At 36.3% G+C, this 24,500-nt stretch overlaps 1 protein-coding gene across 7 annotated transcripts in view; it reads right to left on the bottom strand.

The window, feature by feature from the left end:
* The window catches only part of MIPOL1 (mirror-image polydactyly 1), a 353,299-nt gene that overhangs the window by 108,875 nt on the left and 219,924 nt on the right, over positions 1-24,500 (bottom strand). For all 7 annotated transcript variants that reach the window (XM_051822777.2, XM_051822776.2, XM_017348269.3 and 4 more), the window contains one exon: positions 4,466-4,560. In XM_051822777.2, the coding sequence (XP_051678737.1) occupies positions 4,466-4,560 (95 nt within the window). The remainder of the gene's footprint in view (positions 1-4,465; positions 4,561-24,500) is intronic.

The following is a 24,500-nucleotide window of genomic DNA, read 5'->3' on the forward strand; positions in this document are numbered from 1 at the left end:
CAATACTTTAGTTTCATAGTCTTTGATTTCTTCATCTCTGTTGACCCTTATCTCTTCTCATTTCAACCATCCAGATCTGAGTAAATGCCTGAAATATTTTCACTGCTCAGAACTGAGTGCTTCAATTCTGAGATCTTAAATAGTAATGTTCCACTGTTTGACCACAAACTCCTATAATTTCAGGTCTTGAATTTTCTTATCCTTACTACATGCTCTCCTCAAGTTTTATAATTTCTTGGTTCTTCCTTTGCCTGTCAGCTTGTATATCTTTTCAACTGATTTTTTTTTTTTACATATTTAGCTCAGAATATCATTCATCATTTCAATGATCTTTTTTGCTAGTATCCAGCATTTTGCTCTGTAAACCTGTAATACGGAATAATTTAAATCTTTGAGTTCTGTGCTGTTATACAAACAGTTGAATGTGTTAAATTACATAACTGTATTATAACTAGGAGCTCACATGAATTTATGGCACCCATTTCCAATTCCTCAGGATTCTATGACTTCGATTTTTTCCTTGCTGTTAGTTCTGTGTACCATTTCCTTCTGCAGTTATTTTAAATAATGCAATGCCTTTCAAGCCTTCAATGCCCTCTCATGGTCAGAAGCCTACAGCGACCTCTACTTTACAGAAAAGTAGGAATCTAATTGTGGCTTCAAATTTATTTGTGCCCACAATTATTTTATCTGCTTCATTGTCATCTATGATGGCAATTCCTCCGCCCTCCTGTTCAAGGTGAACTCTCGGGCAGACACTCCACATTCCATCTCTTTCTACCTCTCCTGGAATTCTGCTCCCTTAGCAATTCCTTCCACCGGTTTCTTCTAGGTAGCCTTAAACATGGGCAAACATGTCATTTTCATAAACCAAAATTGTTAATCCACCTTCTCAACTATCATTACGATCTTTCTTACTTAAATTTCCTCAATAAGCTGCTCAATTTTTCAAATTGCTAGTTTTTTTTTACCCCTTAATCACTGTTTAATTCACAGAAAACTGGTTTCTCCACTTAATACTCTATTGAAAGTACACTAATAGACGCCACTACTGACTACCTAATTATAAACGCAAAGGATAATTTTAGTACTTATATTACTTACCCATTTGGTAACACTTGAATTCTTTTTTTTTTTCTTTTAGGAAATTTCCAATCTTGGCTTTGGTGACATTGCACTTTTTTTTTTAAAGAAAAGTTTATTTATTTACTTATTTGAGAGAGAGAGATCCATCTCTCGGTTCACTCCCCAGATAGCTGCAAAAGTCAGGTCAGGGTCAGGCTACTAATCTTGGTCCCCCACATACGTGGCAGGGGCCCAGGTACACTATCTGCTGTCTTCCAAGGCACATTTGTAGGCAGCTGGATTGGAAGTTGTGCAGCTGGGACTAGTTATGGAATGCCAGTGCAAGCGGCAGCTTAACCTGCTGCACCACAACACCAGCCCTGCTATCACACTTTTTTATTTTACTCCTACCACACTGAATTTCTTTTTTAAAAAATAATTTATCTTCACATTGGTTGTCCACTAAAAATATGCCAAATACTGTGCTAAGAGGTATATTATTTAATAGAATCCTATGAATTAGGAACTATTATTCTCATTTTTTAAAAAAGAAATGGGCTTGGTGAGGTTCACTTATACAAAGTTATACAGTACAAGGCTGTCTACTCTCCCATTAACTTTACTACACCACCTGCAAATTGTTTTTTAAGCAGCAATGAGAAGAAAACTCATGAATCATAACTCTGAGGCATTACTTGCTAACTCTCTACTTAGAAGAGATTGTGGAGGTACTAGATTCATGTAGATTAAAGAAAAGTTTTAAAAATATTATACCTTTATAATATTCAACAATAATTCAATAATCTTCTGCAGTTCTGTAAAGAGAATGAACCTTAACATCTAGCATCAAGATTTTTCAGGGGGCCGGCGCCGCGGCTCACTAGGCTAATTCTCCGCCTAGCGGCGCCGGCACACCGGGTTCTAGTCCCGGTCGGGGCGCCGGATTCTGTCCCGGTTGCCCCTCTTCCAGGCCAGCCCTCTGCTGTGGCCAGGGAGTGCAGTGGAGGATGGCCCAGGTGCTTGGGCCCTGCACCCCATGGGAGACCAGGAAAAGCACCTGGCTCCTGGCTCCTGCCATCGGATCAGCGCGGTGCGCCGGCCGCAGCGCGCCGGCCGCGGCGGCCATTGGAGGGTGAACCAACGGCAAAGGAAGACCTTTCTCTCTCTCTCTCTCTCTCACTGTCCACTCTGCCTGTCAAAAAAATAAAAAAAAATAAAAAAAAATAAAAAAAAGATTTTTCAGGAAGAAATGTCAGTTCATGCAAGATTATAATATACCTCTTGGCATTCTTGGTTACGGTCAATTTATCAGTAAAGCAGCTGCTTGCCTATCTCAAAACAGTAGCAGAAGGTTTCATAAGGACCATCCTTATCCATGAGGTGAATCTACTACTACTTACACTGCAACATTTTTGACCAGGTACAAATCACATGTCATTCATCAAAATAGTCTTTATAAGTCTTGATAAAATATTTAATATGTGCCTCATTTACCATTCTACCAAGAAGAGATCCTAATTTAATATAAATAATTGAAAGGTATATGTTAAATATCAGCTCTCAAACTTGGCTGCATATGGAAATTTCTTGGACCCCTGATACCCATGTAGGAGACTTGGATGGATTTTCAGGCTCCAGGCTTAAGTCCGGCCTAGCCCAGTCCTGGCAGTTGCAGTCATTTGGACAGTGAACCAGCAGATGGAAGATCTCTCTCTCTCTTCCTCCCTCCTTCCCAACATCTCTCTGTAACTCTACTTGTCAAATAAATAAATACATTTAAAAATACTATGTAATAGTTAGAATTAGTCTGAAATTACACTTGACATATATCTGCTGCTAGACCTGATTAAACATTTATAACTATGCAGATTAAATTAATATGACTTTAATAATTTTATTTCAGTAAATTTATTTCTATTTAATTTTATATTTAATACATTTGACATTATTCTCAGCAAAGGTTAGTGAGTTCTTACATTTCAGACTTCAGACATTTTTTCAGATTTAGTAACCAAATAATATCCAGGGCATTGTATGTTAGTAATGCTTTCTAAACTTTTTTTTTTTTTAAATCATGATCAACTGTGACAATACATATTTTATATATAACCCAATATATAATCTTATCTGTTCCGCATATACACAACAGAAATCTGAAACAAAAGTATCACAAAACATTTTTTACCCTTGCTGAAGAAGATGTACTCTGATATTTTCTGCACAATTTTTTTTTCATTAAAAATGCCCATTTTGACCTACGGAATTCTTTTCACAACTATTTCTGGAACAAAAAGCGTTTAAAAAAATCCTTTAGAAAATCTCATAATATAAAAATCTTGTAATAGGCCAAAGGTTGTTATTCTGCTACTCATTTGCTTTTTTTTTTTTAAAGAATTATTTTATTTATTTGAAAGACAGAGTTACAGAGAAAGGTAAAGCCAGAGAGAGAGAGAGTCTTCCATTCCGCTGGTTTACTCCCCAAATGACTACAATGGCCAGAGCTGAGCTGAGCTGAAGCTAGGAGCCAGGAGCTTCTTCTGGATCTCCCACGCAGGTGCAGGGGCCCAAGGACTTGGGCCATCTTCTATTGCTTTCCCAGGCCATAGCAGAAAGCTGAATGGGAAGAGGAGCAGCTGGGACTCACACCGACACCCATATGGGATGCTGGTGCTGCAGGCTGGGGCTTTAACCCACTGCGTCACAGCACTGGCCCCTACTCATTTGCTATTTTAAAACATATGTCTTCATTGTTAGAGGTGGCATTCAGATGGGCAAATAGTGCAAGAATTAATGAGGCAGGGCCAGCGCTGTGGTGTAGCGGTAAAGCTGCCATCCCATATGAGCACTGGTTCAAGTCCCGGTTGCTTCACTTCTGATCCAGCTCTCTCTTCTATGGTCTGGGAAAGCAGTAGAAGATGGCCCAAGGTCTTGAGCCTCTGCATCCTCATGGGAGACCCAGAAGAAGCTCCTGGCTCCTGGCTTCAGATCGGCATAGCTCCGGCCATTGCGGCCATGTTGAGGAGTGAAGCAACAGATGGAGACCTCTCTCTTTCTGCCTTTGCCTCTCTGTAACTCTGTATCTCAAATAAATAAAGAAATAAATACATAAATAAATAAATAAATACATCTTTTTTTTAAAAAATAACTATTGAGGCTACAGCTAGACAACTGGTAATGAGTTACATACATATTACAATTCTGATGGGAATGTATATTTAAACTTCAACAAATGTGGGAAAGAAGAAAGAGATAATAATGAAAAATTTAGGCCTGAATTATTTTATTATAAAAATGTTTTAAATGAATAATATTCAATTTCATGACTCATATTGTAAACTCAAGTAGAAACATTTCTCAAACTAACAATATTTACTTAACCCCAGTCCAAAAAGATTTTTACCTGTAGTAAACTCGAAGTGTTTGGATTTCTTCTTCTAGTTTTTGGTACTGCTGCACTGCAGTTTCTCTGGCTTGTTGCATAGATAACAACTTTGCCTGCAATTAATCAATATTTTGAGAAATCTGATATTAGTTTTGATATATTAAAATATAGTACTACAGTTTGAAGAGGAGTCTTAAATTTGGGGTAGCTAAAATCTATCAGTATTTTCAGTAATGTCTCAGAATTTCACACAAAATAGTCTAAAAATATTAATATTGAAAATACAAAAGACATGAACATATTAAATTTTACTGACTTTGCTCAGTACTAAACTTCAACCTTATTTATCTGTATCATCAGATGTATGCCCTTCTGCAATGTTTAACTTTATACACAGAATTCAGAATGTGGAACACAGGTTCAGAGCAATATCTAGAATAGAGATAAGCACAATGGGTGTTTCACATACAAATTTAATGTGGCTCCACTGCCTGATCACACCAGATTTCCTTTTAACTTTATTAATAGTAAAACTCAGAAAATTCTAAATATGTTGTCGAGCCATCTTGGATATTTAACATGGAAAGAAATACACAAGACTACAACCTGATTTTTACTGATATGATTTAACCTTTTCATTTCTTTTCTACACAGGGGAAATAATTCCTTAAAAGGAGAATGGCAGCAATTTTGCATGTGTGAGATATGTTATTCAAAAGGGATATTATTACTCCTCACTCACTATAATATTTGGGTAGTATGGTCAGTATTTTTGATAGAATTCCAAGTAGTAATTTTAAAAGAATTTACCATGTTCTCACCATCTTTCCCAATAGATTTTAAGCATCAACAAAAAGAGTTTTCAACATAACTTTTAAGATATGGCACACATAAGTAAGTCAGTTTCCAGTATTATTTATTCAAAGTTTAATTGCATGAAAAGATCGTCTTTCACTTTAAAGGGTGTTGGGAATATAACACTGAGTAAACCTTGTCACAAATGTCACAAACAAAAACAATGCCAATAATGAAAAGGTAACTGCAAGTTTGGAGGCAGACATTCAGAATTTTGTTGAGTCCATGCGATTCACTGGAATGATTTTCTTGCAGGAAAATTCAGTCATAAGATAAATTATGAAAACCTGACTCTAGGAAGATTAATGCAATAAAATCAACATTAAGCAACATCACTTTCTATCTTAATAATGGTAAATTAAGAAAACATACAATAATGAGATCTTCACATATAAACTTAGGCACTAAAATATTAACTTGCCCTCTCTCCAGGCTAGCAAATTCTCAGTTATTGTATAATTAAACTGAAGATGCTTGAAAGCTTGCTTTAACAAGTTCTATTTCATAATTATAGATGAAACATTCTCAAAAAATTAAGAAAATGCATTTAAAATAAAGTTAAGTAGTTGGATCTTGACATCTCTAATTAATAATCTTGTCAGTTTTCAGCATAACATAAAAATATGGGTGAAGTGGCAGCTTGGAAGGCACAGGTATATACTCTTAACTAATGGACAGTCAAAAAGAATCAAACCAAAAATGATATATCACATTGAACTTAGAAAACTTCAGAAGCTGTTACATGTTTTTAAGGAATATCAAATATTGTCAGGTAATAAAGAATTTGCTAAATAAATATGTACCAGAGCTAAATACTTCAGATGATTATTTTGTAGTTTTATTTTTTTAAACCTAGAACCTCTTCAAAAGAGCAAAAACAAAACAAAACAAAAAACACACAAAAGTAAAGTTCTTGGGGCCAACATTGTGGCAGAGTGGATTAAGCCACTGTTTGTGATGTTGGCATCCTATATCAGAGTGCCAGCTCAAGTCTCGCCTGCTCTGCTTCCAATCCCCGCTAATGAGCCTGGGAAAGCAGTGGATGACAGCCCAAGTGCTTGGGCCCCTGCCACCCATGTACAAGACCTGGATGCAGTTCCTGGCTCCTGGCTTTGGCCTGGCCTGGCTCTGGCTTTTGCAATCATTTAGGGAGCGGACTAGGGATGGAAACTCTCTGTCTTTACCTCTCTTTCTCTGTCACTCTGCCTTTCAAACAAATGAATAAAAAAATCAAAAAAAGGAGAGGTTACAAGAAACAAAGAAGAACATTTTACATTAAAAATGTAAAATTAAAAATGTTTCCAGCAAACGTTCTTGCAGGAAAACACCAAAATGAATATTTTGCCTAGAAGTGTCCATGACAGTGGGATCCTGAAGACTTTCCTAGATTCCCATGCTTCAGGTAATATTGAATGTTTCACTTTCCCTCCCACATTTATTTGGCTACAAAGATTTAGTGTAACTTCATTTTCTGAATTCTGAATGTCTAATTTTCTGCCAGACCCTGTACAGTTTGCTCAAAGCTATTATAAACTTTCTAGCTTTATAACCTCCATATTTCACTTTATCAGATATAACCTTATCTGGCCAGCATTGCTTTTTTGTGGAAATATCCTTACCCTATGCCACACTTATCCTGCTCAGTCCTTGCACCTAAGATGATCATCCCCCAATACCCTAAGTATACAAGCTAGGTTATCCAACCAGAGTACATCATCCTACCAGCAGAAAAACAAAACAGAATTATTTATACTCTTGGACCCATATATGCTAGGAGACATATACAGATCTACTTCTTGGACATTCTGGGGAGAAGGGTGAACAGAGGGCTTGGGCTAGCTTGATTTGTGCAAAACCCCTTTAATTTAAATGTGCTATTTACTTCCATTGCATTCCCTAGACTTACTAATATCACAAATTCCAGCATACACTAGTTCAAAGACAGACTTCATAACAAAAACATTAAGAAAATTAGCAAACAGGTATTTTCCTTGCTTTTCTGGAATCCTACTCAAATATGTCTGAAAAATGTTTTATAAAAATGTTACGCATTTGTTTGCATGTATACTCACATAAATAAATGCATATATTTAAAAAAACTAACAAAACTCAGTGTAAGATAATACACAAAGCACATCTCCCACATTCAGCACTCAGTACTACAAATCCCTCCTCTGAGAGCACTAGTCACCTTTGTTGTATATCCTTCCAGAGATGTTCTATTTACATCCAAGAGCACACACACATGTATTTATAGATATGCAAATAAATACCTTATTTACAAAATTGACAGCATTCAATGCCAGTTATAACCTTGTTTTAATCTTTAAAAATTGTATTTTCTTCAGAATATATAAACAAAAATAACTCATTTATCTCAACCTACATATAAAATTCACCAATCACATTTTTTCCCTTCCCTCCTAGACCCACAATAAAACACTTTTATGAATTTAGGTTTATTATGTTCAAGAATATTTTGTGGGCCAGTATGGTGGCACAGTAGGTTAAGCCACTGCTTGAGATGTCAGCATCCCATATTGGAGCACATGTTCGTGTTCAGGCTGCTCTGCTCCAAAGTAGCTCATTTTTTTTTCTTTTTCTTTTCTTCTTCTTCTTCTTCTTCTTTTTTTTTTTTTTTTTTTTTTTTTTTGACAGGCAGAGTGGACAGTGAGAGACAGAGAGAGAGAGAGAAAGGTCTTCCTTTGCCGTTGGTTCACTCTCCAATGGCCGCCACAGCCGGCGCACTGCAGCCGGCGCACCGCGCTGATCCGAAGCCAGGAGCCAGGTGCTTTTCCTGGTCTCCCATGGGGTGCAGGGCCCAAGCACTTGGGCCATCCTCCACTGCACTCCCGGGCCATAGCAGAGAACAGGCCTGGAAGAGGGGCAACCGGGACAGAATTCGGCACTCTGACCAGTACTAGAACCCGGTGTGCCGGCGCCGCAAGGCAGAGGATTAGCCTGTTGAGCCACGGCACTGGCCCAAAGTAGCTCTTTATTAATGCACTTGGGAAAGCAGCAGGTAATGGCACAAGTACCTGGGCAACTGTCACTCATTGGGGAGACCAGGATGGAGTTTTCTTTCTCTATCTCTCCCTCTGTCACTTTGCCTTTTAAATAAATTGAAATAATTTCAAATAATTTTTTTCAAATAATTTTTAAGAGAAAGAGATCTTCCATTCATTGTTCATTGCCCAAGCTGAAGCTAGAATCCTGAACTTCATCTTGGTCTCTCCTATGAGTGGCAGGTGCCCAAGCACTTGGGTCACCTTCTGCAGCTTTCCCAGGTGCAATCGAAGTGAACTGGATCAGAAGTGAAGCAGCTGGGTCTCGAACAGGTGCTCACATGGGATGCCAGCATCGCAGGTGGTGGCTTAATCTGCCACAATGCTAGTTCCATTACTTTTTTTAAAAAACAATATTTTATACTTTTACTATATATTTATGTACATGCAGATACTATATTATTGTTTAGAAGTTATAAAACTATGTATGTGACATTCTATATATTTCACAATTGTATTTAGATAGCATTCTACTTTAGAATTTATTCATATAGGTGCATGTATTTACTATATTTATCATCTTATATGTACACTGTGATCACAGGTATATTTAAAGTTACTTTTTTAAAAGTTTTATTTGAAAGGCAGAGTTACAGAGAGGCAGAAGCAAAGAGCGAAAGAGAGAAGTCTTCAACCGCTGGTTCACTCCCCAAATGGCCCCAACGATTGGAGATGGGCTGATCCAAAGCCAGGAGCCAGGAGCATCTTCCAAGGCTCCCACATGGGTACAGGGTCTAAGGACTTAGGTTATCTTTTACTGCTTTCCTAGGCCACAGCAGAGAGCTGGATCAGAAGAGGAGCAGCCAGGACTTGAACAGGTGCCCATATGGAATGCAGGCACCACAGGCAGAGGCTTTATCTGCTATGCCACAGTGCCAGCCCCTAAACTTACCTTTTTAAAGATTTATTTATTTGTTTGAAATGCAGAGTTATATATAGAGAGGGAGAGACAGAGATAGAGATATTCCATCTGATGCTTCACTCCCCAAATGGCATAAAGGACTCAAGCTGGACCAGGCCAAAGTCAGGAACCTGGAACTTCATCTGCATCTTGCACATGGGTGGCAGGGACCCAAAGACTAGTGTCATCTTCCACTGCTTTTGCAGGCATATTAATAATCACAATGTGTTTTACATCTTGTTACCTCATTCTACACCTTAAGTGATGGATTGAAAAAAAAAGGTTGGCCAACTATTGTTGGGTTTGTCTTATAGTTAATGTCCCAGTATATACCTATTTTGACATCTAGCTTGAGCAATGTAGATAAATAAAACAATCATTTATATCTGATACTGTATTAGAAATAAACTACATTGTTTCCTTACAGTTTTATCTAGCAACTTAGAATGGCAGAAAAAGAAAGCACTATACTATTCACATCACTGAACCTTATTTGTTGAGTATTATGGATAAATCACTTTTATCTTGTTTGAAAATCTTGTTATGTTTGGTTTAAATGTGTTTTTAATAGTTATTGTCTGATATAGTTAAACCTTCCTTTGGTAACTATAAGACTATTAATGGAAATCTGTTTTTATGACAGAACAGAGGCAGTTGATCTTATGTGTGATACCTACTAAATAAAGAAGCACACAGTACAAATTAAATCACAGAACCAAATGATTTTAGGCTTGGAAAGTCTCCTACTTTTATAGATGAGGAAATTCTTGCTAATACAACATGTTCAGGGAAACATTTGGAAATGGTCCAAGGTTTCATAGCTGGTTTGAGGAGAAGTTGGAATTAGAATACAAGTCTCTAAAAGCTTTTGCTAATATTACCATAAAACAATACATTTCAAGGTTATAATTTAATATGTAAGTTAACTATTTTAATGGAATTATTTTACAGAGTAACTATAAATATATACGAGTGTGGTGCACTATTACACAGATCAATAAGATACCTGATCAGATATTTTAAAATAATATGTCTTAACAGACAGTTGCTTCAACAATATACCAATAAGTCATTGTAGGATTGTATTTTTAACCTCACATGTGGGTTGAGAACGTAGTAGGAAAGAAACATAATTAGATACATTACAAAAGCATAATTTTAAAAATTAAAAGCTATAACCAAAAGGATAAAAATGATCAGATTTTAATAGCAGCTCTCCTTTGTAGGAAGACTTGGATCATTTGCCACAGTGTATCTGCATAGCTCTTTAAAGGTGATCCTTAGAGGTTATTAAACTTCGTCCTCAGGTCATACCTCAGTTAAACCAGAGAGATGATGATCAAGTTCCCCACGCAGAAGTAGTCATAGATATGCTCTGCTTAGTGATCAATGAAGTGGTTTGATGTGAGAGAGGGAAGAAAGCTGGTGGTGGAAGCAGACATCAAAACGTTTGAAGGCAGAAACTGATTCATAGGCAGAGAGTATAAGTCATGGAACAGCTAAAGAGAGAGTAGAGAGAAGTGCAATAGAAAAACAGGGATTGAGAACACAGTGGAACCAGAGTGACTGGAACTGCATTCTGGATCAACCACTCACAAACTGTTCTTCCTTGGCAAGTTAGCAAACTTCATGCACTTCAGTTTCTTCACCAATAAATGGAATACTTGTACTGTGTAACTTACAGCACCCCTGTTAGGAAAAATGAGTTAAAATCTGTAACACACCTAAAACAGCGTCTGGCATGGAGTAAATGGTTTAATAACTGATTGTTAAATAAATAGTAGGAAAACAAAAACTAGCTGAATCATCAAATTAATGAGTCAGCAGATAAGAAAGCAGTGAAGATCTGCTGCAAGAAAGTAAGAGCACAGTGTAGACCTGGTTTTAGAAAATCTTTTCACTCAGAATGAAAGGCCTTGTTTATCATTTTCCTCATGATTCTATGTATCTTTACCAAAAAACCTTTGTTGATCAAATAATGAGCATGTTGCTTTTGTTCTTCATCATGGACCATTTAAGTGTCTTTCCAGACAAAAATAACATACAAAAGTGGTATTTCTTTTCTTTTCATAAAAAAAGATTTATTTTATTTATTTGAAAGACAGAATTAAGAGAGGTAGAGACAGAGAGAATGAGAAGTCTTTCATCAGTTGGTTCATTCCCCAAATGGCCACAACAGCCGGAGCTGAGCCCATCCAAAGCCAGGAGCCAGGAGCTTCTTCTGGGCCTCCCACGTGGGTGCAGGGGCCCAGGGACCTGGACGTGCTGCTTTCCTAGGCACATTAGCAGGGAGCTGGATAAGAAGTGGAACAGCCAGGACTCAAACCGGCACCCATATGGGATGCTGGTGCTCCAGGCTTGAGTTTAACCCACTGCATCATAGCACTGGATGCCAGAAATGGTATTTCTTAATGATGTCCTTTTAATATGTCATGAGATTTCAATGATCCCTTTTAAAAAACATATTTAAAACTTTCTTTCACATAATTTATTTCATTATGTGTACTTTATCCTGGATGCTGTTTGTTATTTATAATAATATCTTTTATACAAATACTTTGCTTAAAAACAGTGATAATAGATAGAAAGGAGAGAAAATTTCAAATGGGAAGCAGTCCACACAGCAGACTCGGAATGACAAATGCCCTAAACAGCACTCTGACTTTAGAATCAACTCCTAAGGCATCTGGATCTGGCTGCAAATCCAATGAGAGCATTTCAGGCATGGAAAGCCAAGACTTAGTGGCAAAACTGTTCTGCATGAAGGATCTCTGTGAGTGAGACCCCAATAGAAAGAAGGGGCCATCAAAGAAGAATGTACTTTGCTCTCCTCTCTCTCTGCCTCTCACATAGTAAACACACACACACACACACACACACACACGCACAGAGATCTCAAACAACTTATAATTTTACCTCAAGAACTACAAAAACTAAACAAACAAAATGACAAATAAATAGAAGGAAAGAAATAATAAAGATCAGAATAGAAATAAATGAAATAGAGATTAAAATGCAAAAAATCAATGAAAAAAGACTGGCTTTTTGCAAAGATAAACAAAATGGACAAAATCTAGCTATACTAAAGACAAAGAGAGAAGTCTCAAATATATAAAATCATGGGTAAGATGGAGACATTACAATTGATACCATGAAAATATAAAGGATCATTAGATTATTATGAGCAAATACATAGCAACAAATTCAATAACCTTAAAGAAAGGGAGACATTTCTGGATACATATACATTACTAAAATTGAATCATGAAGAAATAGAAAATCTAAACAGACCAACAATGAGTAGCAATTGAATCAGTAATGAAATTTTCCAAGCAAAGAAAAGCCCAGGACCAGATGACTTTACTGCTGAATTCTATCACACATTTAAAGAAGATTTAATACCAATACTTCTTAAATTATTCCAGAAAATAGAAGAGGAGGGAATTCTTACAAACTCATTCTATGAGGTCAGCATTAGAAGGATATTAAAACCAGACAAGGGGCTGGTGCCATGGCTCAATAGGCTAATCCTCCACCTGCGGCACCGGCACACCAGGTTCTAGTTCCAGTTGGGGCGCCGGATTCTGTCCTGGTTGCCCCTCTTTCAGGCCAGCTCTCTGCTATGGCCCGGGAGTGCAGTGGAAGATGGCCCAAGTGCTTGGGCCCTGCACCCATATGGGAGACCAGGAGAAGCACCTGGCTCCTGGCTTTGGATCAGCACGATGTGCTGGTCGCAGCGCGCTGGCTGCGGTGGCCATTGGAGGGTGAACCAATGGCAAAAAGGAAGACCTTTCTCTCTGTCTCTCTCTCTCTCACTATCCACTCTGCCTGTCAAAAAAACAAAACAAAACAAAACAAAAAAAAATAGACAAGGACACAATAACAAAAAAAGAAAGCAACAGGCCACTATTCCTGATGAACGCAAACGCAAAATCGTCAACAAAGTACTTGCAAACTGAATCCAACAGCACATTAAAAAGTGTATTCACTATAAAACTTGTCAATGAATAGATGACAAAATGCTCAGAGTTACAATCATAAGGGAAATGCAAATCAGAAAAACCACAAGGAAATATCACCACACTCTAGTAATAATTATCATTGTGAAGAAGACAAAAGGTAACAAGTGCTGACAAGGCTGCAGAGAAGAGGGAGAATGTTTGCAAACTAGCATTGAGGAAAAGAGAATGGAAGTTCCTCTCAAAATCTAAAAATGGAACTACCATATCATTCATCAGTCCCACTACTGGGTACATATTTAAATGAAATTAAATCATTTCAGCAAAGAGACATCTATATTCCTATGTTTATGGCATCAATGTTCACAACAACCTAAGTTCACATCCACTGATGAGTATGTAAAGAAAAAATGTGGTACCTATACACAATAGAATACTATTTAGTCATAAAGAAGGATGAAATTCCAGCATTTGGGAACTTATTATGATAAGTGAAATAAGCCAAGTCCAGAAAGACACATCCTGTATGATGTTGCTCATGTGAGGAATCTGAAAAAACTGACTTCATAGAAATAGTAGTTAATAGAAGCTGGGGACAAATGCAGTAATGGTGAGATGGCAATAATAATAAGTTACAGATGGGAGATAAAGAACTTGGTGTTTTACTGCAGAGTGACTATAGATAAAAGTAATGATTTGTGCTCACAAATACTTTTAAAAAAATGCTTGAAGATTTTGAATATTTTCATCCTAAGGAGATGATAAATGCTTGAGCAGGTATGTTTACTTTGATATGCATATTACACACGTATTCCATAAGAATACAGTGTTTTCCATTAAAATTTTTTAAAGTTATTAAAGTAGATATTTCACACAAGAAAATATCTCCAGGCTGATGCTCAACATTTATGCTCAACATCAATAGTTACCAGGGAAAGAACATTTAAATATTAATATACTGGCCGGCACTGCAGCTCACTTGGCTAATCCTCCGCCTGCGGCACCGGCACACGGAGTTCTAGTCCCGGTCGGGGCGCCGGATTCTGTCCCGGTTGCCCCTTTCAGGCCGGCTCTCTGTTATGGCCTGGGAGTTCAGTGGAGGATGGCCCAAGTCTTTGGGCCCTGCACCCGCATGGGAGACGAGGAGAAGCACCTGGCTCCTGGTTTTGGATCAGTGTGATGCGCCGGCTGCAGCGCACCGGCCGCAGCGGCCATTGGAGGGTGAACCAACGACAAAGGAAGACCTTTCTCTCTCTCTCTCTCTGTCTCTCTCTCTCTCTCTCTCACTGTCCACTCTGCCTGTCAAAAACAAAAACAAAAAAAATTAATATACTATCACTTCTAATTAAAAATGAATCTTAATGAAGAATGGGAGAGGGAGTAGGAGGTGGGATGGGAGTCAGGGTGAAGAGGGTGGGTATGGGGGGAAGAACTGTTATATTCCTAAAGCTGTACCTATGAAATTTGTATTTATTAAATAAAAGCTAAAAAATACTATTAGTTCATCCACAGAATAACTAAAATTAAAATGATTAATAATACTAGGATGTACTGGCTAAGATGTGAAAGACTAGATAAATATTACATTTCTGGTCAGGGTAAAAATTAGTCTAACAGATGAGAAACTTTTTGAAAATATTGATCCTGTGACCTATTTTGTATTTTAGTTACTGATGAATCATATACCACTCATTAAATTGGGAAGAAATCAAGTTGTTTTTTCATATGTATTGTGAGCACTTTTAATGGCCATATTATGTTGGACTTAATTTTTAATAAAACTACAGGTTTGCAATCCTCTGTTGACAATACTAAAATGTGACAATTTCTGAAAATCAAAAAACAAAAAAATTCAATATTGGTACTGAAATTTATTGATGGCAAAACTTGGGTGAACTGATATAAAGCTATTTATGGCTTTCCTTTATCTCACTTATTGTAAATATTTACATTTTGCAGCAGAAATATTGTGTTTGATTATGGGTCATTGTCCTCATCCTGTGGGGCTGTTGCATAATACATAATAATGTATCTTTACTTTCTAGCCTGGAAACAATTTTTATAAATCTATATGGACATAGTGATATGTCAGTATGGGCACATTTATTAATGAAATATTTTTTAAAATGCTTTTCATGGCCAAGAAAAATGACAAAAAATCCAACATTAGTGGAATCCCTATAACTGCATGTAATTTGGAATTACAACCTGAGAAACATTGGAACAGATGACTTAAGGTGATTCTGAAGACCTTATGGGGAGAAGGTGTTTAGCCTAGCAGTTAAGATGTCTACATCCTGGGCCAGTGTTGTAGAATTCCAGCTGCTCCATTTCTGATCTAGCTCCCTGCTAATGGCCTGGAAAAAGCAGTGGAACATGGCCCAGGTGTTTGGTCCCCTGTTACCCATGTGAGAGACCTGGATGTGGCTCTTGGTCCAGCCCTGGTGGTTATTGTGGCCACCTGGGAGTGAACAAGTGGATGGAAGATATCTGACTCTCCTTATTCCTGCATTCCATGTCAGAACACCTGGTTTCAATTCCCTGCTGCAGCTTCTGACATCAACAATGAGGGCTCAACGACGTGAGTATTCTTCCACCTGTGTGGGCTCTTGGCTTTGTCCCTGGTCCCAGAGAACAAGCAGATGAGAGTTCTCTCATGCATATGCTCTCTCTTTCTCTCTCAAATTGAAAAAATGTAAAGACATTATAGTAATTTCAAGTCCACTAGACTCTAGCCATTCATGTATATGGACCCATTCTTGCAATATAACAAACACATGAAAGTATGTCCACTGCTAAAATTAACTGAATATTTGAAATATATTTGTAATTTTTAGTTAAGAATAAATAATTTTATTTCTCTAATTTAAACTTAAAAACTTACATCTGATTAAACTGAATTTTACATATATTTATGTGCTATTATAATCATCAATGGTTGAGTAATATTCATTTGCATCCTTTACAACTGAAATGTATCACACTTACATTTGTAGCCAGCAGCAGTTAATAGATTAAAAGAAAAAAAATCCAGTCTGTTTTTAACTTGTATTTGACTCCCAGGCATTGCTGTAAGCTTTTGAAGATGGTAGTCCTGAGTCATCATGTTTATGGCATAGAACAGTCTAAAAAAGTCTTTCGAACTACAAGCCTTAAGAACTGCTTCGTTTTCTATTCCTCAGTCCAGTCAGATGTATTTGATTCCTTGTGAGGTCTTCTGAGTATGTATACACTGGGAACAGTTTTTATTTTTGATATCACAGGTGGAATAATAGCTCCCAAAGCGGTCCATACTTTACTGCCCAGAATTTCTGAATATGTTAGGTTCTATAACAGAGAAGAATTAAGGTTTCAAATGGAATTAAGGTTAGTAATTAGCTGACCATGAGATGGAGATCATCCTGGATTAGCTGGGTGAATCCGGTGTAATCACAAGTATCTTTTAAGTAGCAGACAGAGGCAGGAGAGAGAACTAGACAGATAGCAAATTGAGAAAGATTAAATGACTATTGCTGACCTTGATGATGGAAGAGGACTAGAAGGCAAGGAATATGGTTAATCTGCAGAAACAGGAAGTTTACCCTAGTTTTGGCACATCTTCTCATTTTCCTTTTTTTTTTTTTTCTTTTAAGATCTATTTATTTATTTGAAAGACAGCATTAGAGAGAGACAGGGAGAGCACATGGAGGGACAAAGGTCTTCCATTTGCTGGTTCACTTCCTAGATGGCCACAATGGCTGGGGCTTGGCTGGTTTGAAGCCAGGATCCAGGAGCTTCATCGGGGTCTTCTATGTGAATATAGGAGCCCAAACACTTGGGCTATCTTCCACTACTTTCCCAGTACATTATATTACATTAGCAGGGAGCTGGATTGGAAGTAGAGTAGCCGGGATTGAAACCAGCACCCAAATGGGATGTCAGCTCCACAAAGGTGGTTTAACCTGTTACAATACAGCTTTGTCCGCTTTACTCATTTTATTTATGGAGGTTTTTTCATTGTTACTTCTATTTGTTTGAATATTTCCATTGGCATTTAAATGTTTAATAATATTAAAAGAATACATTAATATTTGTATTGCCTTCTAAAATATGACCTACTTAAGAGTTGGAATTATGCTTGCATATATACATGGTACAACAAAAGATGTGTAGTAAATTTTTGTAAATATTGAAATTAGACATTCATTTAATTTTTATAATGACATACTTCATTTATTTTATAATCATAAACTTAACCTCCACCAAGTAATGAATTAAACAAATAGGAACAAGAAAAAGCACTATTTTTTAACAGTGGAAACAAGGACTGTAAATAATAATCAAATCTCAAAATGTCAATTTTGCTCATATATATTACATTACATTTTATTGTACTCTATTAGTTACTACAGATCAGGGAAAACATGTTATTTGGGAGTGGCTTATTTCACTAAGTATAATGGTTTCTAGTTGCATTCATTTTGCTGCAAATGACAGAATTTCTTCTCTTTTTTTACACCTGAGTAGTATTCCATAATATATATGCACATACCACATTTTCTTTGTCCAGTCATCAGATGATGGTCATCTAGGTTGTTTCCATTATTGAGCTGCCATAAACATGAAGTAGAGATAATTTTTTCATGTGCTGATTTCAGTTCCTTTGGGCAATTTCCAAGGAGTGGGATGGGGGAGTCATATAATAGATCTATTTTCAGATTTCTGAAAATCTGATTTCGAGTCTTCATACTGTCTTCCACTATGACTGTACTAGTTTACTAGTTTACATTTCCACCAACCGTTGATAAGGATACCTTTTCCCCCACATCCTCACCAGCATTTATTGATTTTTGATTTTTGTATGAGAGCCATTCTAATTTCGATGAAGTGAAATCTCATTGTGGTTTCGATTTGCATTTCCCTGATGGCTAGTGATCCTGAGCATTTTTTTCACGTGTCTGTTGGCTATTTGAATTTCATGTTTTTGGAAAATGCCTGTTCAAGTTCATTTCTTGAGTGGATTGTTTGTTTTGTTGTTGAGTTTCTTGAACCCTTTATAGATTCTGGATATTAAAACTTTATCAGCTGCAGAGTTCAAATGTGAATTTTAGCATTGTTTTTTTCTAGATCTGAGAAGAATGTCCTGGGTATTTCGATTGCGACCACATTGGATCCATAAATACTTTCAGTAGTATGAATATTTTGATGATATTAATTCTTTCAGTCCATGAACATGGAAGATTTTTCCTTTAGTGTGTGTGTCTTTTTCTATTTCTTTCTTTAACATTTTGTATTTTTTTTTATAAATCTTCCACGTCCTTGTTTAAATTTATTCAAAGGTATTTACATTTTTTTTGCAGCTATTGTGAATGGGACTGATCTTACAAGCTCTTTCTTAGCCATGGCATTGTCTGTGTATACAGAAGCTACTGATTTTTTGTGTGTTGGTTTCATACCTCACCAACTTTACCAGACTTCTTAATGAGTTCCAATAGTCTCTTAGTCCATTCTTTTGGTTCCTCTATATATGGAATCATGTAATCTGCAAAGAGGGATACTTTGACTTCCTCCTTTTTAATTTTTATCCCTTTAATTTGTTTCTTGAATAATGGCTTTCACTCAATTTCCAGGACTATATTGAATAACAATGGTGAAAGTGGGCATCCTTGTCTGCTTCCAGATCTTGAAATATTTCCAACTCTTCCCCATTCAATAAGATGCTGGCTCTGGGTTTGTCATAGATTGCCTTGATTGTGTTGAGGAATGTTCCTTTTGTACCTAATTTGCTTAAAGTTTTTATCATGAAAGGATGCTATATTTTATCAAATGCTTTCTCTGCATCTATTGAGATAATCATATGATTTTTATTCTGTAATTTGTTAATGTAATGTATCACATTTATTGATCTGCGTATGTTAAACCATCCCTATATACCAAGGATAAATCCCACTTGGTCCAGGTGAATGATCTTTCTGATGTGTTTTTGGATTTGATTATCTAGTATTTTATTGAGGGTTGTTGCATCTATGTTCATCAGGGATATTGGTCTATAGTCCTCTTTCCTTGTTTTACCTTTTTCTAGTTTTGGAATTAAGATGATACTGTCCTTGTAGAAGGAGTTTGGGAGGGGGCTGGTGCTGTGGCATAGTGGGTTAAGGCCCTGGCCTGAAGCCCGGCATCCCATATAGGCGCCGGTTCTAGTCACGGCTGCTCCTCTTCCCATCCAGCTCTGTGCTATGGCCTGGGAGGGCAGTAGAGTATGGCCCAAGTCCTTGGGCCCTTGTACCCATGTGGGAGTCCCAGAGGAGGTTCCTGGCTCCTGGCTTCGGATTGCGGCAGCTCTGGCCGTTGCAGCCAATTGGGGAGTGAACCAGCGGATGGAAGACCTCTCTCTCTCTCTGCCTCTTCTCTCTCTGTAATTTTGACTTTCAAATAAATATTAAAAAAAAGGAGTTTGGGAGGATTCACTCCCTTTCAATTGTTTTGACTAGTTTGAGAAGAATTGGAGTTAGTTCATTTTTAAATGTCAGGTAGAATTCAACAGTAAAGCCCTCTGGTCCTGGACTTTTCTTTGTTGGGAGGGTCTTTATTACTGACTCAATCTCCATCTTGGTTATTTGTCTGCTTAGGTTTTCTACGTCTTCCAGACTCAATTTTGGTAGATTGCATATGTCCAGGGATCTACCCATTTCTTCTAGGTTTTCCAATCTGTTGGCATATAACTGTTTGTAGTAATTCCTAATGGCTCCTTTTATTTCTGTGGTATTCACTGTTACATCTCCTTTTTCTTCTGATTTTTATTTGGGTCTTCTTCCCTACCCCCCCCCCTTGCCTTTTTTTTTTTTTTGGTTGGTGGGACTAATGGTGTATCAATTTAAAAAAAAAACAGCTCTTCATTTCTCTGATCTTATGTAAATATTTTTGTTTCAATTTTGTTTATTTCTTCTCTAATCTTAATTATTTCTTTCCTCCTACTAATTTTGGGTTAGGTTTATTGTTGTTTTTCTAGGTCCTTCAGATGCACTGATAGCTTATTTATTTGATGCCTTTCCAATTTCTTGATGTAGGTACTAATTGCTACAAACTTCCCTCTTTATACTGCTTTTGCTGTATCCCATAAGTTTTGATATGTTGTACAGTTATCTTCATTTGTTTCCAGAAATTTTTCAAATCTCTCTTTTGATTTCTTCTATGACCCCCTTTTCATTCAGGAGTGTGTTGTTCAGTCTCCATGCTGCTTGCACATTTTCTAGAGATTTTTAAATTGTTAATTTCCAGCTTCATTCCATTGTGGTCAGAAAAGACACATGGTATAATTTCAATTTTTTTTAATTTGCTAAGACTTGCCTTATGGCCTAGAGAATGGAGGGTGGGAGTATGGGCAGGAGGAAGGTAGGGTAGGAAGTATCAATATGCTTCTAAATATATATATATATGAAATATATGAAATTTGTTCACCTTATATAAATAAAAAAATTAAAATTAGAAAGTATAACCTAGTTACCCATTTTTGATTACCAGTTCAGTAAACAATCATGAGTCTACATATTAACTATTTTGCCAGCCTCTTCCCCAACTTCAAATATGCCACCATTCCGACCGTGATAACTCCAGTTGACACTGTTTACTCCAGTTTTTAGCTCTTTCCCATTCATTGCCAATATATTTTTAATGTCTGTTATAGTTACCTTTTAAGCTATAAGTAACTTAAAATCCTTGTCTTGTACCATTTCTTTGTGCATTAATCCAGTTTGTAGAAGATTTATCTTTTCCTTATATCTCTTATGTACATTGTGCCCTATCTTAGAAGATAATTACCATTACCTTAAGTTTATTGCTGGCTAGGTGCTTGTTAGATGCTGGCCCTTGAGACTTCTTGACTTCACCTCTCGAAGTCATTCTTACTGATATGTACAAAGATACTACCTACCTCATTTAATCAGTTTTGCCTCTTTGAACATCTAGCAAACAGGTTAATCATGTAGTATTTATGGTCTTCAGAGAGTTACTCTTAAATTACTGAATTTCTCCCTACCACCCCTCTACCTTTGAGATCATTTTCTCAAGGAAAAAAAAAGTACATACAAGAAAACAAAGCATCTGATGAAATGTGGGTTCTAAAAAAAAAAAAGGCCCAATCTCCTTTCTCATGGCATGATACATTCCTTTCACTAAGCTCTCTGGTACTACCTAAGAACATGAGCACACAGAGAAAATTAAATTCTTATTTAAGCTCAAGAAGCAAACATTTCCCAAAATGACAATATTCAACTCTTTACACATGAGTCGTAAACATTTCTCTGCATGCCAGTACCCTTCTATTTAGATAGACTTTTAGCCAACAGTATTTTGTTTATTTGTTCAGGATTGTGTATGTTTTTTCACAACATCTATAATACACTTCATCACCTGAACACCTGCTGAACCAAACTTGTCTTGCCAGCAAAAATTTTGAAATTATGCAATCTGCAATTCAGTCCATGGCAAGCACTTGGGTAGAATTTCTTCTATACCTTTCAACATCAATTAAAGAACTGTCTGCATAGAAATATTGCCAACTAGAAGGTTAGTGAAGTGAGTTTAATCAAGTGCACTTGACTATTATTTTAGCTAAATACTTTCTGGAGATTCACATCAGCTAAGAACCACAATCATGGTCTATCAAATTAACCATAACATTACCCAAAATGTTACATATGTATTCAAAGGAAAATTAGTATCATTATATGATCTCTATTAATAAACATACACCTTTCATTCAGTTAAGATTTTTATATAGAAAGGCTATGCTAAAAAAAGTAAGAGACTATGGAAATGGCTATCAAAGAAACTAGCTGTGATAACTGAAAAAACATATTATTAAAGACAGAAAAACAAGACTTTATTGTTATAATTTACATGGAAAATTTTTAAACAGGAGACAAATAAGCAGATTTTTACATGTATATATAACTAGCTAAAATCATCACTATAAAAATCACAAATATAAGGGTTTATAATCAAGGTTATATTAAATGTCCTTTTTACTGAAAGAATTTACAACTAAGGGCATTAAAAATGTTCAAATAAAATATTAACTTATAAGTTTCTCATTTTTGAAATAGTTTTATGCAGGTATAAAACTCCCAACCTACAAATTTTCCATTCACTTTTTTTATAAAAATGAGGAAGAAATAAATTTACCTGAATTAAAGGAAACTTTATGGAAAGATCAAATTACATTTTAAAGAAACGCAGACCTAGCAAGATTTCACAAGTACACTAAAAGTTTTTGTATGGACTTTAACTTGACATTTAGGCCTTAAAATAAGTAAATAGAAGTTTTTAATCAAACGAAGAGGGCTTGCTAAACCTGATTTCATTCATGTTTATCAACATATGCACCAATTTAAACAAAAATTCTGTATATCAAGTGGAAATTATTTGGGAATTATACCTAAGCATGTGAAAAACATAAGAAAAAAGAATTCCCTATTTCCTTTTGGATGCTTCAGACAACAGCAACACAGCCTAGGGCACACTGCTGCGGATTTTAACTGTTGTATGGAACTACTCAAAATGCTTTTGATCCATTTTATCTTGCAAGTTAGCAAAGAAATGTTGCAATAAGAAACACCAACAAAGATCTGAAAAAGTTAAGCTCTGGATTACCATATTGTGTTCTACTGCCATTCAATGCTTCATACAAAGGCAGTGGTGTTCAAAGTAAGAAAAAAAAGTAGGGAGAGAGAAAAAAGAGAAACTGCTCTCAGAAAGTGCAAAGCACAAAGTAAATAATATTCTTCCATATCCCTCCTTTTTCACAGATTGGATGTTAAAAGAGTTGCAGCAATTAGGCTTTTGTTAATTACCAGCTGTTGAAACAGATGTGTTGACTATCCTTATTAGTTAACAGCTGGGTGAGAAGAACAATTGATGCTCCCTAAAACCAACAGCCAGCTGCTCGGCAGTAATTATCTCCAATTAATAATACAGGTGATAAAGGCAAAAAGCTCCCATCATCACTCTTTTTCAATAACCCTAGCAGTTTCAATATTTATGGCTTTATTATTACACAGTAATAGAGAATACATTTATTACAATAAGCAAGTTTGATGTATTAGAGTCGCATTAACTCTATGGTAGTTTCCATTTTGCAATTTCTGGAGAAGGAATCAGACAAGTGCTAAAAGTAGAAGCAGACATTCTGTAGGCTTTTATTTATCATATTTCAAATGTCACTGCCAACTTCTCTGGTACTAACAATAATAGCTAAGCACTTAAGTTCTTTGAAAAAGAGAAGCATAACTAAAATCTGTTCTTTTTGATTTCCAGGTGTTTTCACTGATCATGTTTTATATTCAGTTCACTGAAGCAATCCATTTCCTCTTGGTATGCCTAAATACCAGTGTCTTGTTCCCTAGCTTATATTTCCTAGGTGTCTGGTAGAAGCAATTTTGCAAACCCAAAAAGAATTTATTTCATAGCAGTAAACAATTCCTGTATACAAAGAGATCAGCAAAACGAGCAAGCAGAAAAACAAAAAAGCAAAGCATTATTTTATTATGTAGGGGCTTTTTTTATGATATATATATACCATTCAGGTTCCTAATTATGATGATAAAAAAGAAGTATCACACTAATAAAATAGCAATGGTTACAGGGTTTAAAATTACTTTTACTGTTTCTACTTTTAAGTGTTCATATTAAAATTTCACTTACAAGATATGGAAAAAAAAAAAACAACTTAAACAAGCTAGGCAAACCATCTCTGTCCACAAAAGAGGAGTCTACAAGAATTTACAACCATATCTATTCACTAATTAGAGAACACTTAAAGACACTGCCTTTCTGAAAACAAGGATTAGAGCTGGATGAATACACCCTTTTCACAGACCTTCCTCGTGTCTCTGTTGGGTCATCACAAGCAGCTTGTTCTTCCAGCATTAAATAGAAAAGCCTACTGATTATCAGTTCTGAATACCACAGTTAGGCATCAGGACAATTAATAGGGAAAGAAACTTTAAATAACATGTAAATACATAATTTTTACCAAGAGGTTGTAATAAAAAATAATTACAAAACCAACTTTCTAAAGCAATATGATTTAGGTTGCCATGTGCATGTTACCTATGTCTGATATAAAAAAATTAGCTAAAAAACTCTCTCACCACATTCTTTGTAATTATGGCTCCTAGTATAGGAATTCCAACATTTACATGATTACAAAATGTGAGAAATAAGCACATTATCTCTACCTCTTAAAATAGAAGGTTATCCATCTCAACGAAACCAATCTCCCAGGAGAATATCTA

The sequence above is a fragment of the Oryctolagus cuniculus genome, chromosome 12, assembly GCF_964237555.1.
Source record: "Oryctolagus cuniculus chromosome 12, mOryCun1.1, whole genome shotgun sequence".
NCBI classification, from domain to species: domain Eukaryota; kingdom Metazoa; phylum Chordata; class Mammalia; order Lagomorpha; family Leporidae; genus Oryctolagus; species Oryctolagus cuniculus.